General features: G+C 34.1%; 3 protein-coding genes across 14 annotated transcripts; 1 reads left to right on the forward strand and 2 right to left on the reverse strand.

The window, feature by feature from the left end:
• The first annotated feature begins 217 nt into the window (after positions 1 to 217).
• On the forward strand, positions 218 to 5,058 carry LOC7470704 (protein REVERSION-TO-ETHYLENE SENSITIVITY1). Of its 2 annotated transcripts, none has more exons than XM_024604305.2 (3): positions 218 to 588; positions 3,500 to 3,851; positions 4,253 to 5,058. In XM_024604305.2, the coding sequence occupies exons 1-3, from the start codon at positions 407 to 409 to the stop codon at positions 4,673 to 4,675; spliced, it is 957 nt and encodes a 318-aa protein (XP_024460073.2). In that variant the 5' UTR covers positions 218 to 406; the 3' UTR covers positions 4,676 to 5,058. The 2 variants fall into 2 exon arrangements, with proteins under 2 accessions (XP_024460073.2, XP_024460074.1); XM_024604306.2 differs by having other exon boundaries at positions 425 to 588; positions 3,526 to 3,851.
• Positions 5,059 to 5,501: 443 nt separating this feature from the next.
• LOC7470705 (uncharacterized) lies at positions 5,502 to 8,369 on the reverse strand. 6 transcript variants are annotated; one of them, XM_002309469.4, is made up of 6 exons: positions 7,861 to 8,369; positions 7,184 to 7,254; positions 7,057 to 7,085; positions 6,429 to 6,938; positions 6,257 to 6,347; positions 5,502 to 5,806 (listed from the first exon to the last, which is right to left on the reverse strand). In XM_002309469.4, exons 1-6 carry the CDS (start codon positions 8,000 to 8,002, stop codon positions 5,720 to 5,722), a joined length of 930 nt encoding a protein of 309 aa, XP_002309505.2. In that variant the 5' UTR covers positions 8,003 to 8,369; the 3' UTR covers positions 5,502 to 5,719. The 6 variants fall into 6 exon arrangements, with proteins under 6 accessions (XP_002309505.2, XP_006382017.2, XP_024460077.2 ...); XM_006381955.3 differs by having other exon boundaries at positions 7,057 to 7,094; positions 7,861 to 8,362; XM_024604309.2 differs by having other exon boundaries at positions 7,184 to 7,261; positions 7,861 to 8,038.
• A 3,847-nt stretch (positions 8,370 to 12,216) lies between these two features.
• Positions 12,217 to 16,152, reverse strand: LOC7462262 (calcineurin B-like protein 10). Of its 6 annotated transcripts, none has more exons than XR_008059547.1 (10): positions 15,908 to 16,149; positions 15,618 to 15,792; positions 15,262 to 15,344; positions 14,501 to 14,560; positions 13,955 to 14,063; positions 13,807 to 13,859; positions 13,591 to 13,671; positions 13,389 to 13,501; positions 13,110 to 13,232; positions 12,217 to 12,625 (listed from the first exon to the last, which is right to left on the reverse strand). XR_008059547.1 is itself a non-coding variant. In XM_052454076.1 (9 exons), exons 1-9 carry the CDS (start codon positions 15,944 to 15,946, stop codon positions 12,583 to 12,585), a joined length of 756 nt encoding a protein of 251 aa, XP_052310036.1. In that variant the 5' UTR covers positions 15,947 to 16,152; the 3' UTR covers positions 12,217 to 12,582. The 6 variants fall into 6 exon arrangements, 4 of the variants coding, with proteins under 4 accessions (XP_052310036.1, XP_024460080.2, XP_024460079.2 ...); XR_002982602.2 differs by having other exon boundaries at positions 12,217 to 12,857; XM_052454076.1 differs by lacking the exon at positions 13,110 to 13,232 and having other exon boundaries at positions 15,908 to 16,152.
• Between the last annotated feature and the right edge of the window lie 247 nt (positions 16,153 to 16,399).

Genomic DNA, 16,399 nt, shown 5'->3' on the forward strand with positions numbered 1-16,399 from the left:
AATGCTCAATTAGCACAATCATGTCACTTGGAAAAAACAAAAATCTAATTTCGCTTGATTTATTTTACTCCATGCTACTTTTAAAAATCTTCTAAATATGGATGGAAGGTAAAAAAAGAAAAAAGAAGGACGAAAGAAAGAAAAAGATAGAGTAAAAAATAATTAGGGTGGAGGGTCCCACAAAAGAAATGAAAATCGGGGAGGGTGCATGAACCTTGAACTCTGCCCTCCTCCCCCTCTCGCCATCATCTTCTTCCCTATCACAAGACAAGCAAATCTCAATAACATTAATTTATTAATTTATTAAAAATATCTCTCTATTTTGATTTTTTTTTATTACAGCACCTTTTTTTTTTGAAAGAAAAAAGAAGCAGCCTCTTTAGTATATTTGTACTTCTCCTTCACAATGAACACAGCCATCATCAACGAGAAGAAAAACAAAAGCAACTTTTTCTCTCCTTGCTTTACTTCTCCACCGCCGCCACCCGCCACCCGCCGCCACCAACCACCTTGTGATCTTCGCTTCAGTTTCACCTCCTTTTTATATCAACACCCCCTCCTCCTGTCTTTGCATCACAAATCTTACAGGTCAGTCATTGATCCAATTTACTCTATAATCTCTCATTTGTTTCTTGTTTTTTTATTTTCCATTGAATGTGGGTTTATCTTACTATATAATCGAAGAACTTTTCTTGGTTGTTTTTGGGTTGATACATAATGATAAGTAAGGTAGGGAAACGTGAATTTGAAGGCTTTTTATTTGCGGGTTTATTGAAAAAGTTCGTGTCTTTGAATTATTGCTTTGCCTCCGGTTTCGAGCAGCTATGTAAAGCACCGTCAGTTGTTACTTGATTGGCCCTTTTTTTTTTCCCTGGTTCGCCAGGTTCATGTATATGTTTGATTGCATATATTGAGCAACAAGTCATATATGATTAAGAGCTTTTGATGATCGTATAAAATATTGCATTTAATGTTTCCTCTTTTGGGGCATTTGAGTCTTTGACAAATTTGTGGTTGAACAGAGTTCTTTGTTTGAATAAGTTATATCTATTTCCCCTTGTGGAAAAAAATATTTTTGCATATTGATTTTTTCCTCCTCTTCGTAGTGGATTGTATAAAATAAGCCAAATCAAGTCAAATATGATACCTGTTTTTGCAAATTATTCTGCATCAAAATGAAGATAGCCTAGTATAGAATGTGAAGCTTGGTGTTCATTTTGGTGAATGGTAAAATGACTGTTAGACTATGAGTAGAGATTATTAATGTGTCCTTGCAGCGCAGAGAGGATGTGCATTGCCTTATTCCACTTTTGTCTAGATTGTTATTAATGTGGTTAGAGATGAATGCAGGTGGTTTTAGCCATAATAGAGAGTAGACTGTTGAAGATTTTGTTCTTTTTGTGTCCTTTCTCAAATGGAAAAACAAGGAATCTGACTATGAGAAAAGAATGGTTCTCTCACATTATTGCTGCTAATAGCACAATCTATTTTCAATTTATTTTTCTTTCAACCGAAAAGGATTGCATATATATATCAAAATGTAATGCCAACAACACTGTGGACTCGTGATAATCACTTGCAAACAAAGCGATCTCAAGAATTTTTTTACAAAAAAGATTAAGAAGACAAGAAAGAAAGGAAATCTCAGAATTTTATTGCAAATGTAGAATTACATGGATGAATAACACGTAGCCTCACACTACTTAGGGAATCACATCAATTAAAGGTTTAATTTTATCACAACATCCCCTACTAGAATTATAAATCTCTAATAAATAGTTTTATAATTAACAGTTACTTGATAACTGAAAATTCTAACGGCTCGTAACTAACACGATAAAGACAAACAACAATTAATATTAACCCCTGCTGTCACTTGGATGATAACAAGGTTGACATCGCTTATTGGAAATCAACTGCTCGTTCATGCCACCATGTATTGCTGGAACTTTAGCTTGCACGGAATACTTCAACCCATTGGAACTTGCATCAACATAATCCTTATCTTTATCATCCCTCTTCCCTTTGCTAGACTCAATCTGTCTCTTTCCCTTGACTCTGCTCCTGATGTTCTTGTCTTGATCATTAGAACTTGCATCAAAATGTGCTTTGGTTATAATGAAATATGATATGATAGCAAGATAAGTGAGCTGTCTAAGACATGGGGAATGATCCATTCCAAGTTCATACTACGGCGGGGGCCATAGAAAATTGATGGTTATTGGTCTCAAGGCAAACAAAGATGACTAACCAATAATATAGCTGAAATTAGATGTTAGGATATCTTGTAGCTGGCTCAAGTATCTAGAATGAGCTTTACTCTTTAACTACGGCAACAATTTTTTTTGTCTGTTTCAAATAAAAATAGGTATTGGCTAAAGATTGTATAGATTTGTCCTGCTCGGTCAACAACTAGACATATGGCTCCATAATATATCAGTGTTTAAAAGATTTTCCGATTGCGATGGACACAAAGAATATTGGCTGAGCTAGGAGCAGTTGACTCAGTCAAATATGAAATGCTGGTTGGTGTGGTAGTGGATATAGTGTATTTTATGATTACTACTTATAGTTGGACTTGCATATCATCCGTGGTAAGACACTGGTCATTTCCTTGTAACTTTTGAAGAAAAAGAATTGGCTGGTTACCAACTTAACTTCCTCGAACTTTATGATACTAGGAATTGTCAACTATATATGACAAGAACACACAACCTGTTGGGCTAGAACTATTTATTGGGTGGTTACCTAGTTGTAGACTCTTAGACAGCAATCATAAGATGAAGCAAACAGTAAAATATCAGACTTCACTTATATGATTATATGCCCTTTTAATGTAATAGATCTTGCCGTGTATAGATAATTTTAGATTTCATAATAATTGTCGTGCAAATAATGTTTAATTAAAGGTTTGTGAGATTAATGGTTACCCGTTTTATGTGATTTGGGGGACGAGGCCTGAACTCGAGACTCCCCGGGAACTTTAAATCTTCCGAGTGAGGTGGGCTGTTTCCCAATGACTAAAGGCCTTCTGTTCATTTAAATAAATCAAGTGGCTACTACAATGCTGCACTCTGCTGTTTCTTTAGAATCCTGCAAAATCTATGACTGGGGGTAGGGGGTGATATCCTGTTTGTACAGCCCTAGGAACTTAGGAGCTTTGCCATAAGTGGCAAAGATTCAAATTTATATAACAGTCACTGCATTTACTTGTGACCGCTTCCTAGCAGAAGGGAATGAATTACCCTAAAGTTTATAAAATGATTCAATTGAACTTTCTATGTTAGAAACTCTTTTACTTGTTATCTTTCTTTCTTATTTTTAGGAATTTACAGTTTTTTTTTTTAGAGAGATCATTAATAGCATTCATTTTGTGTTTGTTGTGAAATTCTCGAAAGGGCTATGACATGTTTTTCTGAAGAGATTGTCATCTTGGTGGCATACAATAATGTATCTGCTTGCTTGTTTTGGAACAGGCTCAATATGTCTAAGGGTGTAGTTTGACACATCAATGTTTCATCACAGAAAGTGCACAAAGCTATATGCCACGTGGACGATTTTCTCCAATGGATTTAAAAGGAGCTTTTGATGTTGAGCATATGAGTTCCACATCAAGAATTCAGCATGACCTGTGGCCTCTTGATGGAATTGATCCAAAGAAAGCTAAGTTTCCATGTTGTCTCATCTGGACTCCACTCCCAGTTGTCTCATGGTTGGCACCTTTTATCGGACATGTTGGCATTTGCAGGGAGGATGGAACTATTTTAGATTTTTCAGGATCCAATTCTGTGAATGTTGATGATTTTACATTTGGTGCAGCTGCTAGGTATCTTCAACTTGATAGAGAACAGGTATTAATTCTTGAATCCTCTTCTATTATCTCCATCTCCTCCAACACGCCCATGCATATGCATGCACGCAGACACAGTTGCTGTTATTACTGTCATCGCTTGCTGAGAAAGTAGATTAATGGCAACAGAGGATTTAGGATCCGTGCTCATAGATTGCATAATGACCTCAAAAGATGGCGGGTTGACTGAATAAAGTGATTTCTTTGGTTAGCCGCATCTTGATGTTGAGATCTGCCTTGTTTTCCAAAATAAGATGGCAAATTGGTTGCAATAATGAATTTATCAAGTATTTTAGCTGTTGTCATTTGTTATTTCTTTTCCATCTCTCATTACTTTATAAAAGGTATTCTACAAGTTGATCCACTAACTCTTTTGCTTTGTAATATGATTTGTAAAATTAGTGTTGCTTTCCGCCAAACCTAGCTGGGCACACATGCAAGCACGGCTACAAGCACTCAGAGTATGGGACTGCGATCACGTGGGATGATGCTCTGCAGTCAAGCACGCGTAGCTTTGAGCACAAAACATACAACCTTTTCACATGCAACTGTCATTCATTTGTTGCCCACTGCCTGAATCGATTCTGTTATGGTGGATCGATGGATTGGAACTTGATAGATGTGGCAGTTCTAATACTCTTCAAGGGGCATTGGATAGACTGGAAGTCAATAATCAAATCGTTCCTTCCTTTCACAATTGTGCTTTGCTTAGGTATAGTTTTGGTTGGCTGGCCTTTCTTAGTTGGGCTGTTCTCATTCACTCTCCTCCTTATGGGGTGGTTTCTGTTGGGCACTTACTGTTTCAAAAGCCTATTAGAATGCTAGCACTCATGGAGTCGATGCTGATTGCGATGTTTAGAGGAAGGAGTTGAACCAGTATTGTTCTGTTCGTTTTGGAAGTGTTCATAATACCAAATACAGTCGCAACACCATGGAACTCGTGTTGATGCTAGGAGATAATCTATGCAGCATCATGAACTGAACTCATTGTAGAACTGGATGTTCTTTACTGATAATTGAAAATTTACCTATGGGAGCATTACTTTCTCAGTGTGTGATCCGATGGTCATATTTATACAGTTGGTCTCCTGCCTGGGGACTTGGAAATGAGAGGAAAAGCCGAAACATCTTTGCCAGAGATAAGTTTATTGTATGATTAGATTCATCCAAACGTTGCATTGCAAATATACTAGAGAAATGTTGATTTTGCCTTCCTGGGTCGGGTGCCTGGTTCTTTAAATATGATTTCACCTGCATTTGCCTCCTTTCGGGAAGATTTTAACTGCTAAAACATTAGAGCCGAGGGCTGAATCATGTATGTACTCCAGTTACTTCACGGAACATGTTTTCGCAGAAATTTAGTTCCCCGAAGGTTCAATGCATTCATCAATCGAAAGGTTCCTTGTTATATTGCTCCACGCCTTGCTCATTACAAAAGAAAACTTTGCTGGTTTCTATCATAATAATCACCGAATTTCGTTGTTGCGTATCAAACAAATGGTGCACAACTTTCTTTTGCTTTTTGCTTGTGTTATCAATATCAAGAAACCTATCTACTTTCATCTTCTTATTGCACATGCACGCCGAAGACAAGTATTTATACCTCCACCGCTAGAGAGGAAACACAAATGGACAAACACGGCAACAGTGATTGTAGCCATTCAAACAAAGAAAACCCTTTTATTTATAAAGATGACATCACATTACAAAATCGATCGAGATAATAACTCCAACAAGGTCACTGGCATTGGTTTGCAGCTTGATAAGGGGCATAAAATTCATTCAAGACTCGGGTTAACTTTCCTGCTTATGTCAAAGAGTTACTGGTCGAGTATTGTCTCATATAGCCCGACTTCAAGAAAACCTATTTTATGCTCCATACTTGGGGGCCTTCCAAAGCTTAAATGCTACCTCGTGCAGGAATCTATCAGCTGGTATTACAAGATTTCCACCATGCTGAAAAGAAAAGGAAAATGCTTAACGGAAATGCATAAAAGCATTTAGATATACTGAAACATTTGAACTATAAGGTCAATTGACATACATCTGACATGAGAAATTGATCTATCTATCCTGGAGGATCCAGAAATTAAGAGGAAGAATATCACGTATTTGATGCAAATAAATCAAGAAGCAATTATATACAGATAATTCTTAAGCCTACACACACAAAGTTTACCAAGAAATTGTTTCAGTTTCAAAGTTAAATGCCACTTTCAGGATCACGTCTGATGTTAGTGACAGACTAACTCCCCTACCATTCCATTATCTGAAAATATTAGTCAAAACTAATAGGTTGATGATGGATGGTAAAATGAAAGGTCATATATTCATAAATGAAATCTGTCCAATAAATTTATAAGATGTGAATCTGCAAAAATAAAACCCAGTAATCTTAAAACTTACCTCTTTAAAATCTTTAAAAGAAAATGTTTCTGCCATATCCACACGGGTTACAGCATACTGCCATTGAGAAATTAACATTGGGCAATGGTACCTGTTGATCACAAGTTAGCAGGATCCAAAGGAATTTGAAATTATTACAAGAAGCTTACCACCCTTTTTTTTTTTCCCTTACCTGATATCATTTCGTGGTTTTTCTCCTTTCATAGTATAACTTTGAAGAGGGAAGAGCTTTGAAAGAGCAGGATCCATCTCATCTTTAGAAGTCAAAATTGATAAATCTCTACCATCACCTTCTGTAACATAACCATAGCTCATTACAAGGGACAAGTGCAGACGAGAACCAATTTCAGAGCCAGGTTGTGCTATGCGCATGATGCCATCAACTAAAGCATCAATATATTCCACATCAATGGCAATAGTCTTGTGTCCCTCAGCATTCACTCTTTCACCAGCTCCAACATGCACAAATACTAAATCAAATTGACTTGTCTCTAGTGTCTTCCCCTCTTGAAATCCAAGCAACTTGAGTAACTCAAATGTCACAAAATCAGTAGATGATCCAGAAAGGGAAAATTCATTCCCCTTTAAATCGTTGAATGGAAACACAGTCAAACCGAGTTTGCCACCAAAAGCTTTCAAGCCAGGATTGTTAGTTATTATAGCAGCCTTCATTCCCATGAACCTGAAGTAAGATCATAGAACATGTTGATTGGTTTCATGCAAATATAAATCAACATCTAGCCTGCCACTGGTATTAAAAAACTAAACATAAACTGGAAAAAAAAAAAAACTACCAATACCTCTCTGATATGGTTGGAATTGAGGTACTCTGAGAACTCTAACAAGAATCAAAGAACAATAACTGTCAATAGCTTACAACAAGAAACCACTCTTTTATGTCCAAAATTATAGTTAAAGATATCTTACCACATTCTGATAAGCTTCACATGCATCTAACAGATACGCAAACTCTCTAACTATCCTCTCATCCTCACTTTCTGCAATCTAAATCCAAGTAAGTCCAGGTAATCATATACACAACAACTTCAAAAACTCAAATTAAACACACCTAGACTTTATAATCTTATACGACTCAAAAATTTAATACCAGAAACATAGTTTTCAGTTCAAAATATAACAAATTGATCACATCCACATTCGCATATGTGTGCTGTCAAATCCTGTAACAATATTGGATATGAAAATTACATCAAAATCACAACGCAACAGATCAAACATTTCCGCTGCGCATATCATAGAAAAGATTAAAAAAAAATTCTAAGAACCCATAAAAGCAAATATTTTTTAAAGATGAATAGCAGCCTAAAAACCTTATTGTAAAAATCAACCACGGATATAACAGCCATGATAGTAGAATTCAAGATCATCAAAATAAATAAAGAATAAATCACCAATAATCCTATTAAACTGTTCTGTGCTATAACTCTAAGCATGCATAAATCGCAACCCTTTATACTAATACCCACAGCTAAGCTAATTCCATAACAAAACCAGAACAAGATTGTGAAATTCTAAGTGATAAAAAATAGGCAATATGAATTAAAAGAGAGTTAAAGTAAGAGAAATAGGAGAGTGAGTGAAACCTGAGGGAGGAGCATTGGGGAGGGTTAAGAAACCGCAGAAAGCTTTGGAAGCAAGAGAGTGGAGATGAGCATGGGAAGGATTGATGAAAGAAGCCAGTCCATCTCCGTATATCACTAAGCCTCTGCTTGCCTTGTCTGCCATTGCTCTACCTATCTAAAACTGGGTTTCACGCACAACAGAGAAGAGTGTAAAGAGAATATTTGTCTGCGTGTTCTAATCTAACATCGAAGTGATCAACTCCTAAAGCAGAAGATGCTGTATTATCACTGGCACAGGCCTGGCCCAGCCCAACACAAACAAGGAAAAAAAATAGTGCTCATTGTTTTTTAAATATATTTGTAAAATTAAAGATATTATTTGATTTTTTTCCTTTAAAAAATGACTAATGATCAATAGAGGGCAGGATCTTACTTTTTGTTGTTTGATTCAAACGTAAGAGATATTTTCAAAACGGTTTGAACATCAACTAAAACTAAATTCCTTGTTCATTTTAAAAGAGTGTAGTAGTATACGAATATGATATGAGAGAGTTCTTGAGAACAAGTTAAAGACAAGGCAGCTCATAATAAAATTAGCTAAATTACGAGTTTATATATTTGTTTTTTTTTTGTTTTTGTATTTTAAAAATGTTTTAAAAAAATATTTGTTTTTTTTATTTTTTTATCGGCTTCAAATTATTTTTTTTGTATTTTCATATCGTTTTGATGTACTAATATCAAAATAATTTTTAAAAAATAAAAAATATTATTTTAATGTATTTTCGAGTGAAAAACACTGAAAAATAATTGATACTATACTTTCAAATACCCCCTTAGTCAGCTCCACAAACAATTTTGACAATAAAAATATTCGTGCAATCTTATATAGTGAGATAAATAAAGTAATTTTTTTAAAAAATATTGACCTCATATAAATGGCTTGAAAAATAATAAAGGACTTGCCATGAGTCCCTTGATTTATAAAAGTAATATTATAATGTTGTTTTTTATGTGTATTTTTTCATTAATATCCTGCACCATTTTCTTAATAGGCTTAGCTGAAGTATCTTTTTATATTGTCTCTAAAGCTATAACCTCAGGCTCTATATGTTTGTTAGTACCTTTGATCATCTCAATATCAACATAGTCAACTTCTTTTCCTTGTGAAACATGCGGACTCATTCTTTTCCTTGTGAAACATGCGGACTCATCAAAGGTCATGACTCTACTAATATATGTGACTTGGGATCAACACATGATAATTGATCTTTTTATAAGTCTACTTCTTAATCAAGGTTTTTCACCATTTAAAGGCGACGAACACATCACTCTTTCTTTTCGGAAAATACACTTGGACTTTTTTATAGTTGTTATCAATAAATATCAATAGATATTATGCTCCATCTTTTAATAAAACATGAAAATAGCCTCAAATATCAAAATGAACATAATCTATAGTACTTTTGATAAGATGAATATATGTACCAAATTTCACCATGCACTGTTTACTATAAACACAGTACTCATATAAATTTAATTTACATGTTTTCTGATCACATAATGAATCTCGTTTGCTTAACTCTATCATCCCCCACTCACTTATATGTCTCGGTCGCAAATGTCATAACTTAGTAGAAATATTATCCATTTGAAGTACCTGTCAAACTTTTCATATTTTATTAGAATACAGAATAATTAACCTCTTGCATGAGTAATTTATTTATTAATTTATTTCATAACACAATTTAACTCTTTTTCTTATTCTCAGTAATACATATCATTCGTACCTATACCATATAGCAAGTTTAAATTTCTCAACAGTCATACAATCGGTAACAACCAATTTCTTCTAAGAACTAATTGAATAAAGTTATCCCAACAATTTATCCATAGATTTTAAAAGCCCCAATATAGTTAACTAGTCTAATTATTATATCCCGATCATCCAGACACGGATGTCACTGGCCCTATTATGTTTGATTAGTCTAGTTATTATATCTTGATCATCCAAACATGGGTGCCACTAGCCTTGTTACATTCAGCTAGTCTAAATATTATATTCCGGTCATCCAAACATGGATGCCACTAGACCCATTACATTCAGCTTCTCTAGTTATTATATCCTGATCATCTAAACATGGATGCCACTAGCCCTAATTTATATCTCGTTAGATTCATGTCGCAAATATTGAACAAATAATGTACACTAAGAATATAAATAAACAATGTTCACCCTTTTAACAAATTTTGTCGTAGGGGTAATATAGTCTTTACATTATGCATATAAAAAATAAAAATAAAAAATTGTCCTAATCAACCTTTTAGAAGATTCTGCTTTTAAATATAATATAGTTTTTACACTGTGCATTTCAAAGATAAAAAGACTAAATTATCCCCGATTAATCTCATAATCACTAACAACCCTTGTGGAAAAAGACCATATTGCCTTTAATAGTAAGTCCATTGTTTTTTTGTTGGAAAGGCACAATGATAATTATATTATTGTAGTGAATAATGATATGTGTATAGAGATAGTGAATTCTTCATGCAACTCAGTTTTTTTTTTCTTCCGACTAATTGAGATATAAAGAAAGTAAACTTAAGAAAAATGACATGGTATAAACAGCTCGAAAAATAAGGACTTGCAATAATAAATAAATAAAAAGATGTAATAGGCTTGTCATGAGCCTTCCAACACATACTAAATGCTTCACAAGCTTAGTTTAAGACTTATTGTCCAACACATTATAGATAATTGCTTGTCACTTGTTTAGTGGGTCTAGATGATGATGATGATGAATTTTAATCTCGAAAACAACCTTTACCAGCTTTGTGTCACAACTAAGATATGAGCCTTTAAATTGGCTTTTCAAATTAGCAAAGCTTGTGTTAATCGCATAGTCAGATCAAAAGTTATAATTTGTTAATTAATCATGAATATTTGTCATTCTATACCATACTCTTTGCCTTCTAAGCTCAAAACAATTCTTAAAGTGTATCATGAAAACTTCATTCATCATAAAATATCCATGTACACACAAAGAAAACCCTACCTTTCAACAAAAATGTTTGCTTAATAAATACCTTGACATAAGAGAGCGAACCGATAACCAAAAGAAAATCCTTACCTTAAAATCTCTTATGTAGCATTTGGTTATTGTAAAACCTAATCAAGAATCGGGTCAAAAACTAAACTTTTTTATTTAATTTTTTTTTGTTAAACAACATCGTTATAATTATTTAAAAAAATTGAGTTAACTCAAGTTAACCCTCACAACTCGTAGCTTGGGCCTTGCCTAGAGTTAACCTCCAGGTTAAGTTTTAAGACTATGATAATAACTATTTTTATCCTTATATGTTTTAATTGAACAATATTGAAACTATAAGTTTTTTACTGAGATATTTTAGAGATAAAAAAATAAAAAAATATTGTCTATGAAATATGTTAACTTTTTATCTAATGTTTTGAAAGTACATAAATTAACTTTGAAATTGTTTCAATGACTTTTATTTTCGTATCCTTACCTCTTTAACTAAACATATTTCTATCTTTATTGTTTCTGTTTTTTTATCTCAGAATAATAGCCAAACGTTACCTCGCAAAACATCTTGGCTTGTCTTCCACAACACGTGAGGAAATTAAAGGTATTTTTTTAAAAAAAATAAAGGACTTATCGGACTAGTATAATGTTGGTTAGGGGAGTTCATGGATATAGTTGGTTAGATTTTGACTTATAATTATATCTAACTCAACTTCTAATATTTTACAAAATATAAACTCAACTCATTCAATTTGTTTTTGACTCAAGCTGGTTAAATATATCGGACTGAGCTATATTTGTTTTGGATATTATAAATATCCACAAGTTGGACATATTAATTCTTTTATTTTTTGACGGTCCTAAAAAAAATATTAGGTTGAAACTAGATAAAACCCCTAAAATACATATATTAAGGATAACATAAAAACTATCATAGTTTCTACAAAAACAAAAATTACAGTCAAACATTTTATCAAATAGTTAAAATGGAATATAATTCAAAAATAGACTTGAGACTATAAAGTGCTTTTGAGTTTGTGATTTGACTAAAAAAATATAAATTCAATATAAATTCTTGAAATTTTTATTTGTTTTCTCATGGTCTCCTAGTTACATGATAGAAAAGATTGAAATTGTAAAATTGCACTTTATCATAACAAACTTTAAAAAAAACTACAATAATTTATGTGAAAATGTGGAAGAGAGAAAAGAGAAAGAAATTTAGTGAATGAGACAGTTGTAAATGTGAAGGAGAGAGACAAAATAAATAGAGAGAAAATTATTATCCATACTAAAAGGGAAGTTAATTACATTGGTTCATATAAGGCTAGGCAAGTTTTCAAAATCTCAACTCATACCCAACTCATGATATTCATTTATAAAATTGATTTACTCGCTATGATCTGTAAAATCTATATTATCCGACTTTAACATGTCCAATCATGTAAGATAATGCAACTATTACATATAAACCAGTTTTTTTAACACTTCTAATGCTGCTGGGCACGCAGACAAGCAACAACCCTAAAAAAATTTGTAACAGCCAATCACATGACAAGCTTGCCAGAACTTGTCATGACAGGTGCATTACTCGCTAGTAGTGAGTGTGCTTAGCATGTTGCTTGCCACTGCTTGCCATGGCAGACGCCCTGCCACCTATCAGTCCTTGCCATAGCAAGTGCCCCGCCTTGTCGAGTTAAGTTCACACACACGCACGCAGTATCGCGCGCGCACCAATCAGCAACCTTTGATTACCAAAAGAATGTACACAAGACAACCAAATGCAAAATTTAAAAGCAATAATACCAATTTCCATTACAAAAAGTTTCCCTTCTCACTGTACAGCAAAGAGGTTAGATTAGATCGTAGGCTAGCCAGGATGAACCATGCGATCCTCCCATGAAGCGACCACTTAGGTTTTGAATTTGCTTAATGAAGGTAGAGACAGTTCCTTCCCCAGGTCAATATATGACTTTTCTGATCCAGATGAAAGCCTCTTTAATATAAAATTTGTGTTTTGTAATGCAGTGAAAGTGCTTTTGCAAAAATGCATTTGTACTCAAAACATTACTTGATGCGTTGTCAGGTTCTTTTTTTTATGTTTTTAGCATCAAAAGCATCCATAAACACTTTAAAAGGCATCAAAATCATCCATAAGCACTTTAAAAGGCATCAAATTAATGTTACGCACTTTGAAAAGAACTTTCAAACGCAGTGTAAATGCATTACCAAACACTGCCAAGTGAAGCGGTTTTGTGAGAAGCTGAACCCTTTAAAACATCTAGCTTAGAGAATGCTCAATCCTCAACCTCAGTGTTGAAAATAAAACTTGGAAAGACAGTGCTTATGTCCCTGGAAGATAATGATGATAATAGCAAAGTCCAATCAGTAGTTTTCATGAATTTTCAGTCATGGTCAAAGAGAGGAGAAATTGGCAAAACGAAAAAAGCAAAATGGACGAATTTTACAAACAGGGAAAGTGCACAAGGTACAAGGCAAGCCACTTACTTCAGATAAGGAAGAGTCATGTTGTTCAATAGATTTGGATGTCGAACCACAAAAGCCTTCCATTCTTCTTTGTTGATTTTACCATCCTTGTCGGCATCGGCATCAGCAAATGTCTGAAGGGAGATTGAAGGTACTATGTGAGCATCAAAATGTAAATGTCGGAAGTAGGAACAAGAAAATAAATATTTAGACTACAGCTTGCCTTGTCTATGATAGCCTCCAAAAGATCATCTGGCAATTTCACATCAGATTCCAATAAAATGGCAATCACCATTTGCTTAACCTGAAATCATTAAAAGGCCAAATATATAAAAGTTTAGTTGATACTATGAGTATATTTTTTTCAGTATTTAAATTAGCTTGCCCGTTAACTATGGCAACAATCACTTGAGAACAAAAGCCAGTACAGGATACTCACTTCCTCTCGTTCAATGAACCCAGTTTGTCTCAGGTCGTACAGCCTAAATGCAACTGCCAAAAAACAGAGTTTGTGGGGATGAAACATGACCACAATTCCAATTTATTTTCGTGAATCAAAAGAAAAGTATTGAGCCTTGAGCCCTCACAATCAGTTTTTTCTTCCATGGGTGCGTAGGGATGGAACACATTGAGTGCACGGACAAATTCCTCAAATTCGATGACACCATTTCTCTTTTCATCAAAGAGATCAAAAAGCTAGGGAAGAAAAAAAGACAAGCACACTATTTTAAAACAGTCGGTTACAAAAATAAGTGGATGTAAGAACAGCAATTAAATGTAAGGGAACTCCTCTCATTAATATCCATATTCTCCAAATTCATATTTCATATTTTGTGTCATAAATTCTTTTTTCTTTTTGGAAACGTAAATCTGTTATTTGGCTCCTACAAATATCAATTCTTGACTTCTATGCCAAGAAAAACATCAAACGTAAAATGATTTCATATTATGCACGTATATATTATCCATGATCAATAGCGTTGTTTTCACTGTGGGAGTCGAGTCAATTATGAAAGATCTACAAATGCCAGTTCAATATTTCTATTGCTTGTGTCAAAATCTTTTTTGCACTTATTAGACCAACTGAAGCAATAGAAATGAGGACGTAATAGAAGTTATTCAAGGTTCATTACCCGGTCTAGAAAAAGATTCTCGCCATGAGGAGCTTGGAATAGCGCTAATTGAAGCTCTTCCTGCAAGATAACAAGCACAAACAATTAAAGCATGCAATCACAGGTCAAGTCTAGAATACTGTCAAATATGCAACAAAAATTAATGTTTGCCTGCATGATCAATCAGTTACACCATTTGAGAACCAAAATTCTATGAAACTTAACATCACCAGAGAGCAAGTGCATTGATTCTGTGTTTTTCATTTTGCAATTTTTAGATCATCAGCTATACCTATTTTTTCGTTTATAAGTCCCATACACAAATTTCTAACTGTCAACCTGATAATTACATAACCATTTGTTCACTTCACCGCTTTTCAGGCATGTGAAGAAAAGCTTAATATTATAAATCATGAGTTGTAGGGACAAATTCTGATTTTAACATCCATCAATAAAATTGGTCAGACTTGAGATTATCCAATTAAAAAAAAAACAGAAGTACACACCATAACCATAAGGGAGACTTCAGCTATGTCATGTATAATGGCATAACAGACTACCTGGACTCTTTAAAATCCAAATGAACAGTCACACAAAGGCCATTCAATTTCATAGAAAGCTTGAGTTACCCATGAATATTTCAACCTCAACCATCATAGACTTCTCTACAAGTTATTTTGAATTAAAAAATAATAATCAAAGTCCATCCAGGCACCATGCCTTGCCAGACAAACACTGTAAAAACGAAAACAAATTAGCAATAGTCAAATAATTAAAATCACCTTGTGAATCAAGCCATCTTTGATTATCGAGTTACTCAACTTCTTATACAGCTCGTACAAGGCCTCCACTTCATTAACAGTAACTGCAATATCATCTCCGTTAAAAACTCAACCACACTATTCTCTTTTGATTATTAAAACAGATAAAAATCTAAATACAAGCATTTTCACCCAAAAACAAACACAAAACCCGTGTTTTTCCCCCTAAACTTCACCCAAATTAAGCTAATGCAAGAGGCTAAATTAAAATTAAATTATTTTCTTTGCTTTTCTCAGAAACCAATCAGCCCCTTGATCATTATTCAATGACCACTAGGAAACAAAACATAACAAAAACTGAGAGAGAGGGGCAGTACATCGAGATCCATCGGCAAGGCGAGCTATATTTAGGAAACCACATCGATTTCTGTTAACACTTGGCCGCCACTCAAAGCAATTACCAACAGCCAGAATGAAAATCTCAATGATCGCCGCAAATGGTATACACGCGGCACAGATCCGCTCCCCAATCGTCAAAGAACTCAATCTCTGCTAAAAAAAATATTACAAAAAAAAATGATTCTCTTCCAGAATTGTCGCCAAAATATAACAAACACAAAATGCTATAATAATGAAGGTTTAAGAGGATGTAGTGATATAATAATACAGGTGCTCTGCTGCTGCTGTTGTTGTTGTTGAAATCCATGGAGGCAGTAAGCAGAGAGAGTTCATGAGATTATGAGCAGCACTTGAAGGGAGTCCTAATATGGAAGATGGCATTGCATTTGATTGATTTGACCGAGGAAACTGCTGAAGACACAGAGAATAGGATGTCGAAATGTCTGCTTATTGCGGAAGACAGACACGAAGGCCTGTACTTTATACGGTGTTTATCCTTAAACAGAAATTGACACCGTGGGTTGTTATTTTGTTGACTCTAAGGTGGGGCTAACGTGTGTGTATATTTTAACTGCCTTGGTGAAAATATATTTATACAGCTCAGTAACTAGATATGTTGCTAGCGTTTCGGCCGTGGGCCGAGGTTTTTTATTTTTATTTTTATGTAAGCTAAAAAAACATTCAAGTCTTCTTTAATCATTGATTCAAGTTATAATTTAAATAATATAAAAATAATAATAATAATAATAATAAATAAATT

Source organism: Populus trichocarpa, chromosome 6 (assembly GCF_000002775.5).
Source record: "Populus trichocarpa isolate Nisqually-1 chromosome 6, P.trichocarpa_v4.1, whole genome shotgun sequence".
In the NCBI taxonomy this organism is placed as follows: Eukaryota; Viridiplantae; Streptophyta; class Magnoliopsida; order Malpighiales; family Salicaceae; genus Populus; species Populus trichocarpa.

Excerpts from the sequence above, each read along its gene's own strand:
- LOC7470704 (XM_024604305.2), top strand. The coding sequence starts at position 407 with ATGAACACAGCCATCATCAACGAGAAGAAAAACAAAAGCAACTTTTTC. Across the intron at positions 589-3,499 it reads TTGCATCACAAATCTTACAG|TTTGACACATCAATGTTTCA; the intron begins GTCAGTCATTGA and ends CTAAGGGTGTAG. Across the intron at positions 3,852-4,252 it reads TTCAACTTGATAGAGAACAG|TGTTGCTTTCCGCCAAACCT; the intron begins GTATTAATTCTT and ends TTGTAAAATTAG.
- LOC7470705 (XM_006381955.3), bottom strand. The coding sequence starts at position 8,002 with ATGGCAGACAAGGCAAGCAGAGGCTTAGTGATATACGGAGATGGACTG. Across the intron at positions 7,255-7,860 it reads CCCCAATGCTCCTCCCTCAG|AAAGTGAGGATGAGAGGATA; the intron begins GTTTCACTCACT and ends TTTAGATTGCAG. Across the intron at positions 7,095-7,183 it reads GTGAAGCTTATCAGAATGTG|AGTTCTCAGAGTACCTCAAT; the intron begins GTAAGATATCTT and ends GATTCTTGTTAG.
- LOC7462262 (XM_024604311.2), bottom strand. The coding sequence starts at position 15,946 with ATGGATTTCAACAACAACAACAGCAGCAGCAGAGCACCT. Across the intron at positions 15,345-15,617 it reads CCTTGCCGATGGATCTCGAT|TTACTGTTAATGAAGTGGAG; the intron begins GTACTGCCCCTC and ends ATGATATTGCAG. Across the intron at positions 14,064-14,500 it reads AGAATCTTTTTCTAGACCGG|CTTTTTGATCTCTTTGATGA; the intron begins GTAATGAACCTT and ends TTTCTTCCCTAG.